The 15,727-nt window shown below is 58.5% G+C and overlaps 1 protein-coding gene across 1 annotated transcript in view; it reads right to left on the minus strand.

The window, feature by feature from the left end:
• TMEM132E (transmembrane protein 132E) overlaps positions 1–11,847 on the minus strand; it is a 52,236-nt gene extending 40,389 nt beyond the window's left edge. Inside the window, exon 1 of the mRNA XM_059378768.1 lies at positions 11,300–11,847. Coding sequence (XP_059234751.1) covers positions 11,300–11,366 — 67 coding nt within the window. The 5' untranslated portion in view covers positions 11,367–11,847. The remainder of the gene's footprint in view (positions 1–11,299) is intronic.
• Positions 11,848–15,727: the final 3,880 nt, after the last annotated feature.

Below are 15,727 nucleotides of genomic sequence, written 5' to 3' on the forward strand. Positions count from 1 at the left end.
TGGGGAGACAGGGGCCCTGTGGGTGGTTTGGGTCATTGGAGGTGACCGCTAGGGACTCATGATGAAGAAGAAACAGTCACAGTGACCTGTACCAAATCCCGACTCTGCCAGCAGGATGAAGGAGCTCAGGGACCTTGCTCTCAACTCCCCTACACGGTGGGTTTGGTTTTTTCCCTCCAGTCTGCAGAAGAAGAATCGTGAGACCCAAGAGGGAGACAAGGCAGCTCTGGGACAAGGGTCTGCACATGCTTTGGGCAGCAGGATGCATCAGAGTAAGCATTTTAGGAACGCCCCGGGCTCAGCATCTATAACCTGAGACCTGATTTTTGGCCACGGCTCAGAACTACCGTGCAAGTGACGTATGCAGTCACAAGCCGGTGCGACCCAGGTACTGCAGGGGGGTCAGCTGCAGGACCCAGGAATGCCTCCTGTGCCCCGGGGTGGGAATGGGGGCCCCACAAGGTCTGTGGCTGCTTTCCTGGTTAAGGACACGAAGAGAAATGAGGGAGTGCAGGCAAGGGGCTGGCTGCTGGCCACTGCTGTGTTTAAAACAGGCAGCATGTTGCTAGGAGGCATCAAGGGTAAGAAAAATAAGACCCCAAACAAAACAAAACAAAACAAAACAAAAAAACCCAACCACCGGGAAGCAGAGCTCCGGGAAGCCTTTGGCACCGTCTTAACCCATGCTTCCCAGCAGCGAGGCCTGGCTTCAGGCAAGAAAGGAAGGACACAAACCAAGCCTACCACACTTACTGAGGTCTCCGGCAGGCCCACAGCTTTTGTTCTGGGCACTTCCATGCTTGAACCCTTGGAGTAGCCCCACCCCGGAGAGGTGATAGTATTACGCCCATTCTGCAGATGGAGAAGCTGAGGCTCAGGGAGATAGGCCGGCAAAAGCTTCTGGGTCACCCAGCTGTACTGACGCAGGGCTGAGAGTCCAACCTACATTTGCATGAACTTAAAAACCTACCACTGTTCTCTGAGCTGATGTGGTTTCTTCTGAGGTTTTCCCGGAGCCCAAGGGCTGGCAGTGACCCCTGGGATCTGACCCCTTGGCCTCTGGCTGCCAGTTGGGCTGGGGAATGAGGAGGGAGGCCGGGTGTTTGTTAAAAATACTGAGGGAGATCTTGTCTCTCTCACTTCTCCTACCAGGCCATGTTCCCCAGGACTCCTGACACTCCTGGACCCCCAGGAGGTCAGAAATGGCTGTGGGTCTTAGGCGAGTCCTTTTGGCTCCCTGGGCCTTAGCTGCCAGGACAATCAAGGTAGCTCCAAACACTGAGGTTTAGGCTGCAGGCTTTGGACCTCACATCTGCTGTCAGATCTCAACAGAAGCGGCAACCAAGGAGTAGAAAGAAGTCAAGCCACGGACAAGTGGCAGAGCCAGCCCTTAGCTCTGTCTCTCTGGTTCTAAGGGTGGACTCTTTCCCATAGGGTGGTGCTCTTATGATGGCTAGTGGTTACTTCCCATCCCCAGTGTCCTCACTCAATGGTGTCCTTCAGCATTGCTCCAACCTGTAAATTGCCCCCAACCGAGTCATTGCAGAGAACCCTGCTTTGATCACATCACTCCCTCACTTCAGAACACTCAGTAGCTCCCCAGTGCTCCATAGATATTAGATCAAAGTTATGAGGGGGCCTCAAAAGAGCATCCAGGTAAAGAATTACCAACCATATACCCTGCACTTAGCCCCTGTCCTACTACTCCTTCCCAGGCAGCCTTGGTTCTCCCTCACTGGACTGAATTTGTAGGCCAAGAGCCATTTTTGCCCTGCAATTCTGTCCTCCCCAGGGTAACAGACACATAGTAGATGTTGACTGATTAGTTTTCAGGGGCAGAACTCAAACCTTGTTAAGGCCTCCTAAAGTGGTACCTCCTCTGTGAAGCCTGCCCTGATTTCTTGAATAGTTATGAGATTTCTCCCTCCATGACCCTCTTCATCCCTCCTGACGCACCTATGACCGCCTAGTATCACAGTCTGTGCAGACACAGCTCATCTGCCTGGGGCGCCCCCTTAAAAGCCCCTCAAGGGACAGGCACCATATTTTCTTCATTTTTACATTTAACGCAATGCCTGGCATATACTAGGCATATTAATAACAGTGGCATTGACAGCCATCATTCTGGGGCACTTAGTATGTGCCAGGCACTATTCTCAGTATCTGACATGAAACACGGACTCGTTTATGTAATTATGATTACAACTCTGGAAGTTGGGTACTTTCATAATCCTTTGCAGATGAGTCAACCAAGGCACAGAGTCACACAGGAAGGGACAAAGCCAGACAAGGTGGTTATAGAGTCCAGAGCAGGGACGAATAAGGGTCGAAGAGGAGAGCTATGAATATCAGGACTAAAACAAAAACAGAACAAAGTCTACTCCTGGCTCCATGGGAAAGATTCCTGGTGCCCAGCATAGTGGGTGGTGCATAGCAGGTGCTCAGTTAACAGAAGTGAGGTAATCAGGTAATTCCATAGGTGCCCTGACATAGGCCTGTGGTCAGTGGGGGCTGGGCTGGAGGAGGGCTGCAGGGCCCAAGTGGGGAAGCTAGTCTCCTGCATGATGCCAGTGCCCCCACTGCTCACCTCGCCACCTCTGCCAGCTCCAGCCTCCCTTCTCCTGCGTTTCAGACCTCTCATGCATGGGGCAGGCGGCTGGCCGTTTTTCTCCTGCCGAGAACAGCCACAGAAAATTGAGATCATTTCTCTGCTGTGTTGGCAGCTGAGAAAATGGTAATTTTTTCCTATTTTCAATCCAAGAGTTCCTTCCCATTGGACAAAGGCCCCATACCATCTCGCTCTCCCCAGAGAAGGACAGGGCTGGCGAGGGTGTGGTTCCACACACCCCCTCCCCGCCACCCTGGCTCAGGTCACCTCCCTGCCTAAGAGGTGTGGGCTGCACTGATCCTGCCGTGGCAGGGGGCTTGTGGTGGAGGGAGGGGGCCCCCGACCGAGCACTTGCAGACATAAAACAGGGACAGGCAGAGGTCAAAGCAACAGGTAATCTGGAATCACTGCAGGGCACTCAGGGATCCAGGGAAATGGGGTTTTGCTTTCCCTGCACACATCCTGGCTGTCATCCTTCCCAAATCAGTGGTATAAGATCGCTGTCCAAACAAGCGCCTATAACCCCCCTTGCTCCTGAAGAGAATTTTTTTGCAAAAGGAGATAATTAGTTAAAAAAAAAATCAGAATCTGTGAAATAAACTAAAGCTAGCTTAGCATCCCAAATCCCTCAGCTGAGAAGAAGATACTGGCGTCTGGCTCCCACCATGGAGGCGATGGTGGGGGTTTGGGCAAGAAGAGGCCGAGGAAGCACCCAGGGCTGCAGCCCTGTTTTATAGACAAGTGGTCCACGCCCATTGGAAGAGGCCTGGACAGCCACATGGCTGGCCGGGCGGGGCTGGACATCAGCTCGGCCTCTCCTTGGATGGTCTCTGCTGCAGCTGGGCCCCGGTGTGTCCTGCTCCTTTCCCACTACCATGGGGTGGCCATGGGCCTTATGCCCATGGGCATTGGGCATTGGGAAAGGGCCTTATGCCCATGAGCCATGGGCATTGGGAAAGGAGGCCACAGCCAGGACGGTGAGGGTCAGTGGGCTAAAGGGAGCAGACAGAGGACCCCTCCTGTGGCCCTGGGTTGGGGGGTGGGGAGCAGTCCCTGACCCTGCAGTTTCTGAAGCTCTGCAAGCTTGCAACAGTGGGTCAGCTCAGGTCACCCCTGCTCTACGCCCTGCTATGGCTCCCCCTTTCACTGAGCCTACAAGGCAATGTTCTTACATTGCCCCCCACCCATTTTCCCCAACCCTCCTCTTCTCAGGGTGTCCAGTTCCTCCCGCCTCCTTCCCTCGGGCAGTCCTCGCTGTGTCAGAATGGTCAAGCCCACTCCTGCCCTAGGCTGCCATCGGCAATATTTGCATACTTGGTGTGCTCCGCACCCCCGTGAGTGTGCTTAATGACACTTATCAGGTGAGAGCATTCATTCCGTACTGCACAACCCCTCCCAACACACAGGCATTCCCAATGTCCCTTACCCTACCGTTTTTATTTTCCTTAGACTCCTTTGCCTTCTAACATATAATCCACTTACTGAATGTATGTATTCCTTGCTGTCTGCCTTCCGCCACGTCTTCCACCAGAATACAGGCTCCTGAATGCAGAGAATGTGCTATATTCCCTGAAGACGGGAAGTGCCTGGAACAGTGCCTGGTCCACAGTAACCACCAACTGAATACTCACGGAGTGACAGGGAAGGTGTCTCCGTGTGCAAGTATGTGCACAAGGGTACACTGATTACCCATCTGACAAATCACTGGATGTCTATTTTATTCCGGATGTCCCAGTAGACCCTGGGAGTACAGCAGCAGGGAGGAGGCCACACACCGTCCAGGTCCACTCAGGCTAGTGGCCCGCAGGGAGGTCACGCAACGCAATTACACATAGGGCAAATCGGCAATGAGTTGCAGAAGGTAGTGGGTCTTTGCCCACCTGAGAATCAGGGTGGGCTTCCAAGAGGAGGTGTGGTTACCTTCAGACCTGAAGGCTGACGAGGAGACAGGTATGGGACGGTGTTCTGGTGAGAGGCCACACCATGCACAGAGGGGCACCATTCATTCAAGGGACTGAAAGAAGCCTAGAGAGCAAGGGGGAGAGAGGCTCGAGAGGAGGAGGGACTCACTCGGGTGTATGGGTCCGTGTGTCTGTCTGTCCACGTCTGCTTATCCTCTGTACGTGTGAGACGGGGAGGTAAACGGCAAGACTTCCATGGTCAGGGTCCGAAAATGTGACTTCAAGAGTTGGTGTGGCGAGGACTCCGTGGAGCCTCGGTTTTGCTCTCTGTAAAATGGGGATCTGCTGTGGACATCCAGAGAAAAGGTGGATCTGAACTCCAAGGAGCCGTTCGAGCTTTCAAGTGCGTCCGGCTGTGCCCATGAGTGTGTGGGTGTGCACGCAAGTGTGTGCCTGTGCTGCAAGCTCCCAGCGACACTGCTCTCCTGCCGTGACAAGTCTGCTGTATCATCTGTACTGAGCCACCAAAAATATACTCACTCCTGGCCCAGCGCCATGCTCTCCAACAGCCCCGGGGGCGGTGGGGAGCGGAGGACGAGGCCTGCAAGGTGGGGCCCTACGCTTCTGGGCAGAGGGGGCCCTCTCGTCTCTCACTGTCAGACTGTCACCATGCAAGGGGACCGAGGCCACCTCTGAGGGCTGGGGCTGTGCCTCTCCCATCAGACTGGGGCCTCTCTGGTATGGGCACTCCTGGGGGGCAGAAACCATTTTCCCTTCTCTCTGTTTCTCCCTCAGAAAAACAAGGAGGTTGGCCCTCAGTGTGGCTGTGGCTCATTAGGTGTGAGGGCTGGCCCCCTCTGGGGCTGTGCCCCTGGGCAGGGCTTCAGGGTTCAGGGGGCCCTGGCGGCCAGGGGCCTGCCGTGTGAGGTCTGACGCAGTTCAGACCTGGATTCTTGGATGGAGATGCCTCCGGAAGCCTCGACTCTCGTGACTGTCATCCCGCTTATCCAGGTAAGCCTGGGCACACCGGTCTCCGGGCTCTGCGGGCCCCGAGGTATGGGCCTAGGACACGGACGCAAGCTGCAGAGTCCACCAGCAAGTCCACATCTTGCTTCCTGCGTCCAGTGTGGACAGAACAGGAGGAGTCCCTCAAGAGAAGAGAGCAACCCGTTGTCCAACCTCTCGGGCCAGAAAGGTGCGGGCAAGAACGTGGGAGGAGAATGTAGGAGGGATTCAAGGGCTGATAAAAAGCAGAACTTTCCAAAATCCTCTAGATAATTTAGGCAAAAAGTGATTTTCTTCAATTACTTCTTTTCTTTTTAACCTTTTTCTGCCCTGAGTTCCTTATTCTCGCATTCATTCCTTCCCGCCCCAAGCCCTGAGTACCAGGCAGGCACGTCTGTCTCCCACTCCATCCAGCCCATGGGGGTGGACGTGTGGGCATGGGGGGCCAGGAGAGGTAGGGCTGAAAGGGGCAAACATGACCGAAGAAAGGAGAACATGACTTCTGGCCTCTCCACCTGTGTCCTCAGAGCAGCTTGTCCCCTGTCTGTCACTGTGCTGGCCTCCCCGGCCCGGTGCCTCCCTCCCCAGGGCGGGTGGTTTGTCTCCCAGAGACCAGTGTAGCCCCATGCTGGCGCTCCCTGACACACTGCCCCATCCTTGGGGACAGCTGGAGTACGGCAGAGCTGGCCGAATTGATGGTCAGGGGCCCACTTTTCATGTCAAAAGACAGAAAAGGGATCTAGAAAAAGAAATTCATCTTAAAAAAAAAAAAAAACAAAACACAATGCCCCACAACTGGCTCATTAATCTCTTATTAAAATTCTGTGCTAAGTGCTGGCAAGGAAGAAGTAAGGAGGACCCTGGGGAGGGAACGGGGAGAAAGAAACGGATTCCCTTGTTAGCGTCTGCTGTGGGCATCCGTGGAGGGGGGGCCCCGCGTCGGGTAGAGACACGTAAGGGACGAAACAGCAGGCTCGACCATCACAAGAGATGTGAAAGGGGGCGTGCCGGGCACTGTCTCCTCCTTGGCAGAGGAGGAAAGAACTCAGAGAGGAAGATGGCTTTACTGCAGTTTGCACAGCATGTGGATGACAAGGTTAGGACTTGAGCCCCTGTCTTCTGTCTCCTAGGGACTCCAATTTCAAACTGCCTCAAATTTCAGAACCTGGGCTTTTTTCTGGTCTCCTCCACTGGACTTTGAGCTCATGAAAGAGAGGTGAAGACCAACTCCGGAGCCCCACCACACTCCCCTGTAGTGCTCACCAAGGCCTATTACCACCCCTGGTGGTTGCCTGTCCTGACTGGTTGGGACTTGAGGCTGGCCTGAGGCCAGAAGGGCATCTTTGCACAAAGCCCTCAGGAGATGGGATAGCAGAGGTGGCAGGGGTGTCTGTGCAGTGGCCTGGAGCCGACTACCAATCCAGGAAACCCCTGGGCTCTGGTGCTGGTTCTGATTCCAGAACACACTGGCAGGGTGACCTTGGCCAGTCCTCTCCCCTCTCCCAGCACCCATGTCCTCATCTGCATGAAGGTTGAGGTGGGGCTCCGTGTGCGTCTTTCAGCTTCCGATTGTGGATGGACATCACCATATGCAGGGCAGCAAAGCCAACCCTTCCACTACCCCCACCACGTAAGCCCCCCACGTCCCTGCCCCAGGTGGGCAGGTGGACCCTGGTGGTGGGAGTTGGTGCCTCTAAGGTTCTGTATTTCTGCAGCCTCATGGGCACTCACTGCCCATCTCAGGTCTGGGGGCCATCAGTTCTAGACTGGCCCCCCAGCAAGGGTCTAGGAGATGGCCACGTCCTCCACTCATGTTCTAATGTGGCCTTACCCCGTATAGCCAAGCACTGAGTTCTCCTCAGCATCTAATAAAGCTTCTGCCACCAAGTTTATAACACATCCCCACCTACTGGTCTTAAATGTAACCGGGCTGTGTTGTGGTGTAGGACTCCGTGTGGCCAGCGAGAAGATGGGTGTGTGTGCTTGCAGGGGCGGGGGGTGGGGGGGGCGTTTCTCCTCACTCCCAGCAGTGAGGGGTCGTCCCAAGGGACAGTGTTGACCCTGTACTGCTGTGGTCCCTTCTGCCTCTCAAAAGGATCCCAGAGTTTGGGTCATCAGTGGGGTGGGGAGAGCATGGACCCAAGCCACCAGGGAAACTTGAGGTTGCCAGGTTGCCTGTAGGGACACATCCATCTGAGGTCATGTAGTCAGAATGCCGTGGGACCCTACATTCGTCTGGGGAGTGATGTTACTCATGTCACTCCAGATGTGTGTTTCCTGTATGTTTCCCTCAAGAGGGTGTGGCATGGCTCTGCCCCATTCCTTTGCGCTCTTTCCCAGTGCCTCTCCCTAGCTCCTCCCTGTCCCAACTTCTGCCCCATGTCCCAGAACTCCCTTTTCAATTGCCACAGGAAGGCCCCCCTTCCTTCCATACGGAGCTGTTGTCCCACCGCCATTCATTTCTTCGGAGCGCCTACCATGTGTCACAGACTGCAGAATGGGGCAAGAATAAAGAATGCATGGCACCTGCTCTCAATGCAAGGATGTGGACACCAGGGGGGTGCACACATGAATATCCCCACGCACACCCTGCACGCGCGTGTGTGCACACACTGTGGCCCTGGGGGGGGAGTGCTGGGAAGGAGGCACAAAGAGCACTTGCTTCTGTTACAGGGCGGGGGCCACTGGTGGGAAGCCAAGGGGGAACAGAGTCAGATTCCCTGGGGGGAATGAGGTTGGAATTGGGTTTTGATGGCTGGGTAAGAACTGGAGGCTGGTATTCTGGGGTGGGGGTGGGGTTGCTGGGTGCAAAAGCAGAGAAGCAGGAAGGTGAGGAGAGGGATACCTCCTAAGATGCATGGATGATGCCGGGCAGGCAGTGCCCGCCCCTGAGGGCAGGTCGAGATGAGATTGTATAGGGCCTTTGATTGTCTAGGCCAAAGACGGATCCTTGATTCTACAGGCAGCAGAGAGCCAGTGAAGGTTACCGAGTAGGAGGCTGACATTACCGGCTCGACCACAGACTTCACCAGCACCCTGCCCCCCTACACTCCCATTCACACTAAAAATGGAGCAGAAAGCCTTCCCAAAGACCAGATGCAGGAAAGTGGCCTTCTTAGATGTTCTCTGGCAGAAGCCTGGAGATCGAGAGGGGAGTCTGGACTCCCACCCCACAGGCTGAGCTGGGCCCCGAAAGGTAGCAGGGCTCTGTTAACATATGGTACCTGCCCAGTAGTCCCAGCAGAAAGTGAGAAAGGGGACGGAGGGGGGGCCACATGGCTTGTGGAAGTTGGGGGATGAGGGAGACAGCCCAAGGTCACCCTGCCCGATGGCACCAGAGTCGATCAGAGAGCAACCCAGGCTATTTGGCTCAGTCTGGCTGTGTGGTCAGAAGCCTGGGGGCTCAGTAGCTTGCTGGAGAACCAACCCCAGCTTCTTTGAAGAGCCCAGAGATCCCAACCAAAGCTAGCTTGAAGTGTGGCAAAATCCTTTTCTTGACAGAGGAATGGTTTGGGTGGGTGGGTGTCAGGCAACCTTGAAGGTGGAAGGTCCAGGGAATATGGGTTTTATTGGGGGGTGAGGGGAAGAACTTCTGTGATTCTAGTCTTATCCATCTCTGCGGGGGCATCCCCTAAGCTTTGAGCATCTGCTGGTACCATTCCTTGAGGAAGGGGAGATTGAGGCATGGGATGGGGACTTAGGGAAGGAGCTCAGAAGGGGAGCCGGACCAGCCGTGGGTCCTGTGGGTACCAGCACCGTGCTAAGAGCTGCTTGCATGGAGGGACAGTGGAGAATAAGCCCACGGGTCTGCCTCCACCACTCGGGGACTAACCCGGCACAGGGAAGACACAGACATCTAAGGAGAAAACGAAGCAGACTGCTAACACTCCAGAGAAGCAAGCGCAAGGACAGCCAGGCCCTACCTGGCTGGATCTTAGGAAGCAGGCAAGATTCTGGCACAGGAGGGAAGAGAAAGGATCTTTAATGCCAGGTTTGACGGGTTGGGAAGCTGGGCAGTGGGAACCTAATAGGAGCCCCTGCGCTGCCCCCAAGTGGGGCCATGGCTGGGGTTTAGAACAGAAAGTGGGCAATAAGGCACAAGACTCGGAGGGGGGCAGAACCACGCCTAGCCCCACGCAGGAGCTCAGTTTCCTCCAGCTAGGCACCCAGACACCCTGCTGACCAGGGCCCGGTCCCAGGCGTAGCCCCTGCAGCTCCAGGGCGCAGAAGTGCGGAGCCCACAACCCCACCCGCTCCCCGCCCTAAGTCTTGCACAGGGAGCCGAGATTTCTGGTTCCCAGCTGCATTCGCCCTGCTCCCACCCGATCCTGCTGCCCTGCCCATTCTTCTGATAAAGAACTGAGCTTGGCTGGGTCTGGTGAATTGAACTCAAATCCGCTCCCATTCTAGGGTCACCCCCAGCCGGGAAGAACCAATCCACCCTAGAGGGAGGTCAGCCTGTTCCCCACCCCCTCCTAGCCCCAGGACCTTAGATTCGGGGAGCCGATTCCTTTCTTTATTCTTCCACCTTGAGAAAGCGCCTTGGTCAGGTTGAGGGGCAGCTGGTTAGTGGCTGTGGGCCTGAGCAAGGGGAGCTTAGAGCTTGGGCAGGCTCCCCAGGACTGGGCAGATGTGGGCAAAAGCTGAGCGCGACCTATCCAGGGTCCTCCATCAATGCGCAGAGCCTACTGCTCTCTCCATCTAAGTCCCTCTCCAGCCTGTCCAGGCTCACCCCTCAACACGCGGTTAACAAAGCTTCCTTCGCCGACGCCCGTTAGGGAAATGTGTCCCAGGTCTGCCGGCTTCAGGTTGGGAGGGGGCAGAGGGCCTCTCTTCTCCTTTCTCCTCCTCCGCCCCAGCTCTCGTCCTCCCCAATCGGTCAGCACCCTCGCCTCCTGGAGCGCCTCCAGCTTGCAGAAGGCCCGCTGCAGCCTCCTCCCGTCGGATTGGAGTTCCCACTGTGGGGGGCTGTTCAGAGACCCTCTGTCCCCTACCCGTATTCCTGCTGTCCCACTGCCAGAGCGCGCCAACCCCGGGCCCTCCCTCTCCCACCCCCTTTCCCGCGGAGCCCGGGGCGAGCCCAGGGAGCAGACGCAACAGATTGCAGAACGCGAGAGCGCGGAGCCCGCTCCCTCCGCGCGCCGCCCGCCGCCCCGGCCTGCGCCCGTGGCCCAGACCCCCGCCCTCCAGGCTCAGCTAAGCCGGCCATTTAGATGCAGCTCACAGGACGGCGGGCGGCGAACGGCGAGCCGCCGCGGCTCCCCGGGCCCTGGTCAGTCCACTTCCCTTCCCGAGGACCGCCGCAGGAAGCGAGGCGACGGGCGGCGCGGCCCCGTACCGGCCTGCGCACCAGGCGCGGAGAAGACAAGATCCCCGCGGACCCAAACGTCCCCCAGCCCCGCCGGCTGCGGGGGTGGGAGTGCAAGGAGGGGCGGCCCGGACGCGATCTAGCGGATCCCTTGGATCCCCGCAGATTTCCGTGGGCGGACACGCCCCCAGACTCTTGGGTTTGGACCCTTCTTCCTAACCTGCAAAGCACTGGAGTGTACCCCCCCCCCCGCCCTTTTCCGGGGCCGGGCTCGGTCCCCAGGGCGGGGCTCGCAGCCTCCGCTCCCGCCAAAGGGCTGGGGGAGCTGGAGGTAACTCGAGCTGCAGCCCGAGATGCAAGGCTGGGAGCAGCGGCTTCGAGTCCGGGGTGGGGGCTCGCCTTTCTCTAGTCTTCCCTGTGCCCCCTCCAGAGGCGCCCGCCGCATCTCCACTTCCGAGTCCGCGCCGCGACACTTACCGTGGGCGAGCAGCGCCGAGAGGCAGAGCAGGGCGGCGCCGCCGCGGCCCGACATCCTTGGGGCCATGGCCGAGGCGGGAGCGGGAAGGGGCCGAAGGGGCAATAGTCGTCGATGACTTGGCCCCAGGCTGGGTTCGGTCACATCCAACTCAGGGTGGTCGTGGCGTCCGAATGTCTCTGCTGTAGCTCTGGGGACCAGGGAGTGCAATTCGGGGACACTTTGAGGGGAGGGGGCGTCCCAGGCGCCGCCGGCTACACCCTCGGAGCTGGTAGGGGCGCAGCTCCGGGCGGGAGGAGCCTCCACCTCCCCGGGCTGGTGCCCCCTGCAGGATCTGTGCGGCGAGGGGGGAGCCGCACGTGCGGTCCCGGAGCCCAGTGGCCACCAGCGTCTCGGAGACTACCTAGAGCCAAGTGCAGGATCCCCCAGTCCCGAGGCCCAGCTCCAATCTGAACTCGCCCGAGGGTGCAGATTTCCGGCGCAAGCCCCAGTTTCTTCGGTGTCGGTAGTAACCCCACATAGATAGCGCGGCTTCCTTCCTCCAAGCGCCCTGCAGCAGCCCCAGCATAAAAATCCCAGGTTAGGAGCAAATGAATGCTTTCTTTCGCAAAGAAAGAGAAAATCCAGGCAACTTTAATCCATCTGGAGCAGGAAAAGTTTCCGTGCAGTGATGAGACTGGCGACGCGGGTCGCCGCCACCCTAGGCGCCGCCGGGACAAAATGCCCGAGGCGGGCGGCCCGCGGCTCGTCCCCTCACAGAGCTCGCTGCACGGCTCCAGCGCGCTCTCCAGTCTCGACCAGGGCCCGGGCTCCACGCAAGCTGGCTCAGCGCCGCCTGCTCGGGCAGCGGCTCCGCGGCTGGGGCGCGGGTGGTGCGGCCGGAACCGGCTGCCCCATGGAGACCCGGCCTGGGGAAGCGGGGGAGCGGGACAGCCGGCTAATGTGCCGGACCCGCGCCCTCCCTGCCCGGGGCGCCGACTCCAGCCTCCCGGCTGTCAGCCGTAGTAGGATGGCGAGGGGGGTCGGCCAGCCCGCGGCGGCTCCCGGCCGTCCCCCTCTCCTCCCAGGTCTCGCTGTCTCAGCAGAGGGGCGCGCAGCTCCGCCTCGCTCCTCGCCTCCCCCGGGGGGAACCTGCACAAACCTTGAACTTTTGTGGGGTTCAGAGTCTCCGACGTCTCCGTCTCCCTGCCGCCCCCGCCCTGCCCCCGGACGCCCGCTCGCCCGCTGTCTCGGTGCAGCTGAGCATCGGTTTCCTCTCTCTCGGAGTCAGTTTGGGCGAGCGGAGCGCCGCGCCAGCCCCGGCTGCGGGCGGCGAGACCTGGGCGCCACGCCAGGGGCCGGGGCCGGGGCACCGGGCGCCCGCGCAGCCCGCGGCCAGGGAGGCGGCAGCTGGTTCCTAGGGGGCCAAGCCGAGAGGAGGTGCCGGCAGGGGGGCCGGCTCCCCATGGACGTGTGTGGGGGGCGAAGAATCAAGGAGCAAAAAGCGAGAGGAGGTGGAGGGAGCCACAGTTGCACGAAGCCGCCGCCGCCGCTGCCTCCTCGGCGCTCGCGCCGGCTGCTCCGCCGTAAATGACTCGAGAGAGACACACACACTCGCGCCCGCCCGCCCTCCTCCCCCGTCCGGGATTCAGCGCCCACCCCGGCAGTAGCGGGCGCCGAGCCGGACGCGCTCGCTCCCTTCCCCTCCCCTCCCCTCCCAGATTCCCCGTGGTCACGTGGGCCCGGAGCGCGCGGCCCACGACTCGCGCGCTTCGGAGACCCCCCCCTCCCACGCCATTCCCCCCTCCCCGGTCCACGTGTCCATTCCGCATTCCCAGCCTGGGGGCGCGCGCGGCTCCTTAATGAGACTCGGGCCGCGGCAGACCTCGCAATTCTGTTCGCCTCTCTTTTATGTTTTATTTTTCTTCCCCATTGTAGGCTAGCGCTGGGGCCCGAGTAGGGCCGGCCGGCTGCGGTGGCTGCATTTCCCCCGGGGTAGACGCCACCGCAGCCACCGATGTCCCTTTTCAAAGGAAGCACGCTCCTCGCCAGGCGCCGGCGGTGCTTTACAGCCGCTCTGCCAGAGGCGCGGGTAGGGGGCACCCTACCCCCACCCCCAGAGTCTCTTTGGGGGTACTGGCTGGGAATCCACCGAGCTGTCGCGCCCAGCCCTTCCGGCGCGCGGGAGCTCGCCCGCTGGGCTTCTTTTGGGATGGATCCCGGGCGCAGCTGGGGAAAAACCCGTCCGTTGGTAGGGGTGGGGGGCGGAGAGGGAGGGACGCGCCTTCCTACAGGTTGTTTTGCAAGGCTTTAAAGGGATATGGGGGGTGGGGAACTGCCCCTCCTGCACACTCACCCAGGCACCTGCTGACGAGGGGGAGGGGTGGCTGGGGTGGCGTCCTTTCCCACCGTCAGGCCGGTTCCATTAGAGCGCAACCCAGATCAGACCCGACAAGTCAACCGTCAACCGTCAGCCAGGCGTTCGATCAATGGCAATGATTTTATAGCATCCTTGGGTATGGTGCCCCAAACCCCAGGGGCCGCATCTCAATCCCACTCAACTCTGGACGGACAGGGTCTTCAATCCTATAGACATCGCTCTCGTGGGAGAAGGGGGCAGTGGCCATGGATCTTGAGGGTCACTCTCTCAACCAGTCTGAGAGTGTGGGGTGAGGTAGGTCGGAGCAAGGCCAGCTGGGGTGCTCTGTCTCTGCACACACTCCCCCCCCGCCCCCCCCCCCCCCCCCCCCCCCCCCCCCCCTCCCCCGTACCTGACTCTGCCCCAGACTTATTGGCCCTGTGAGTTTCCTTTTCATCCAGGAAAGTGACATTTTCTTTTTGGAAAATAGGCTTGGACCGTTCCTGGAAGCCTCCCTCCTCCCTGGCTGCTGGCTGTTGCTGCCTCAGCTTAGAACTGGGGCCTGTGGAGAATCTCTCGCGCCCCTCCCCCACCCCCACATCTGTCTGGAGCTCTGAGGTGCAGCTAGGGAGGGCTGGCGGGGCTCTGGGAGGCCCTCAGGATGGAAGGTGCTGGTCGTCAAGGAAGATGATTCTCATTAAGCCCCTAATGCCTGATAGCAATTAATGTCACCCAAGAGCTTATTAACCATCCCACTGAGAGGCAAGCCAGCAATCAGGCTCCGTGTGTGGGAGAAAGGGGGAAAGAAGCCACTTTCTCAGATAGGAGGGCTCCAGGAAAAAGAGGAAGAAAGCAGGGAGAACTTCCATCCCTTTCCACCAGCTGGAAGGGGCACCAGGCCTGTAAAGAGTAAGTCTTAGGGAGAGACACAGATTGCTTTTCTGAGCTGAGGACCCATGGTCTCCAGTGATGGGGTCCCAGCTTGTCCTCAACAGGTGTTTGCGGCTGACGTGGATCAGCTGTTTCAGCCCATTCTCCTGGCCTTCTCTGGAAACTGAGCACAGAGTTCTAGTTCTTCTCTCTAAGTGCCACCCCACCCACCCAGATATTAGGTGAAGGGAAGGTAAGCCTCTCTCCACCCCCTCCATTTGCCCCCCTCCTTTCACCACACTTTGGTGAACTTCATGATCCATCACAGGACCATAGGCCCGTTTGATCAATGGCAATGATTTTATAGCATCCTTGGGTATCGTGCCCCAAACCCCAGGGGCTGCATCTCAATCCCACTCAACTCCGGACGGACAGGGTCTTCAATCCTATAGACATCACTTTCATGGGGGAAGGGGGCGGTGGCCATGGATCTTGAGGGTCACTCTCTCAACCAGTCTGAGAGTGTTGAGGTAGGTCGGAGCAAGGCCAGCTGGGGTGCTCTGTCTCTGCCCACCCGCCCCCGCCTTGTACCTGACTCTGCCCCAGACTTACTGGCCCTGTGAGTTTCCTTTTCACCCAGGAAAGTGACATTTTCTTTTTGGAAAATAGGCTTGGCCCGTTCCTAGAAGCCTCACAACAGAGAGCAAGGTAGACCTAGCTGGGCCTCATGCAACTTACATTCTGGAGGACAAGACAGACATTAAGCTTATGACTGATCACCTCTGTGATAAGTTATAGGTCAGCATGCATTTTTCTCCTCTTATGGTGGAGACTGAGGCCCAGGGTCAGGAAGGCAGGGGCAGCCTGCTATGTCATTTCAGACCCAGGTTCTTCTGGTACCCTCTCTGTGGATCTACCCTTCATGTTCTGGGAGCCTCCTGCCAGGCAGTGGGTCTGATTACCCTCTGTTGCTCCAAATGGCAATGCGTCCTTCCTGCCCTAGGGAAGCAAAGAGCTGTGGACAGCCCACCTGGGGAGTAAAATGCCCCAAATACTCCAACCCCAGTACCCCCATGGGCCTGTTACTCTTGGCAATGCCAGTTCTAGGACTCAGAGAGAAAGCGGTCGGCAATGAGATTAACACAGCCAGCTGTCCCCAACTAATCCCACGTGGTGTTTACCTGGAAAGGAGGCTCATACCTTCCTTCAGGTCTTTTCTACC

The sequence above is a fragment of the Mustela nigripes genome, chromosome 16, assembly GCF_022355385.1.
Source record: "Mustela nigripes isolate SB6536 chromosome 16, MUSNIG.SB6536, whole genome shotgun sequence".
Classification (NCBI taxonomy): Eukaryota; Metazoa; Chordata; class Mammalia; order Carnivora; family Mustelidae; genus Mustela; species Mustela nigripes.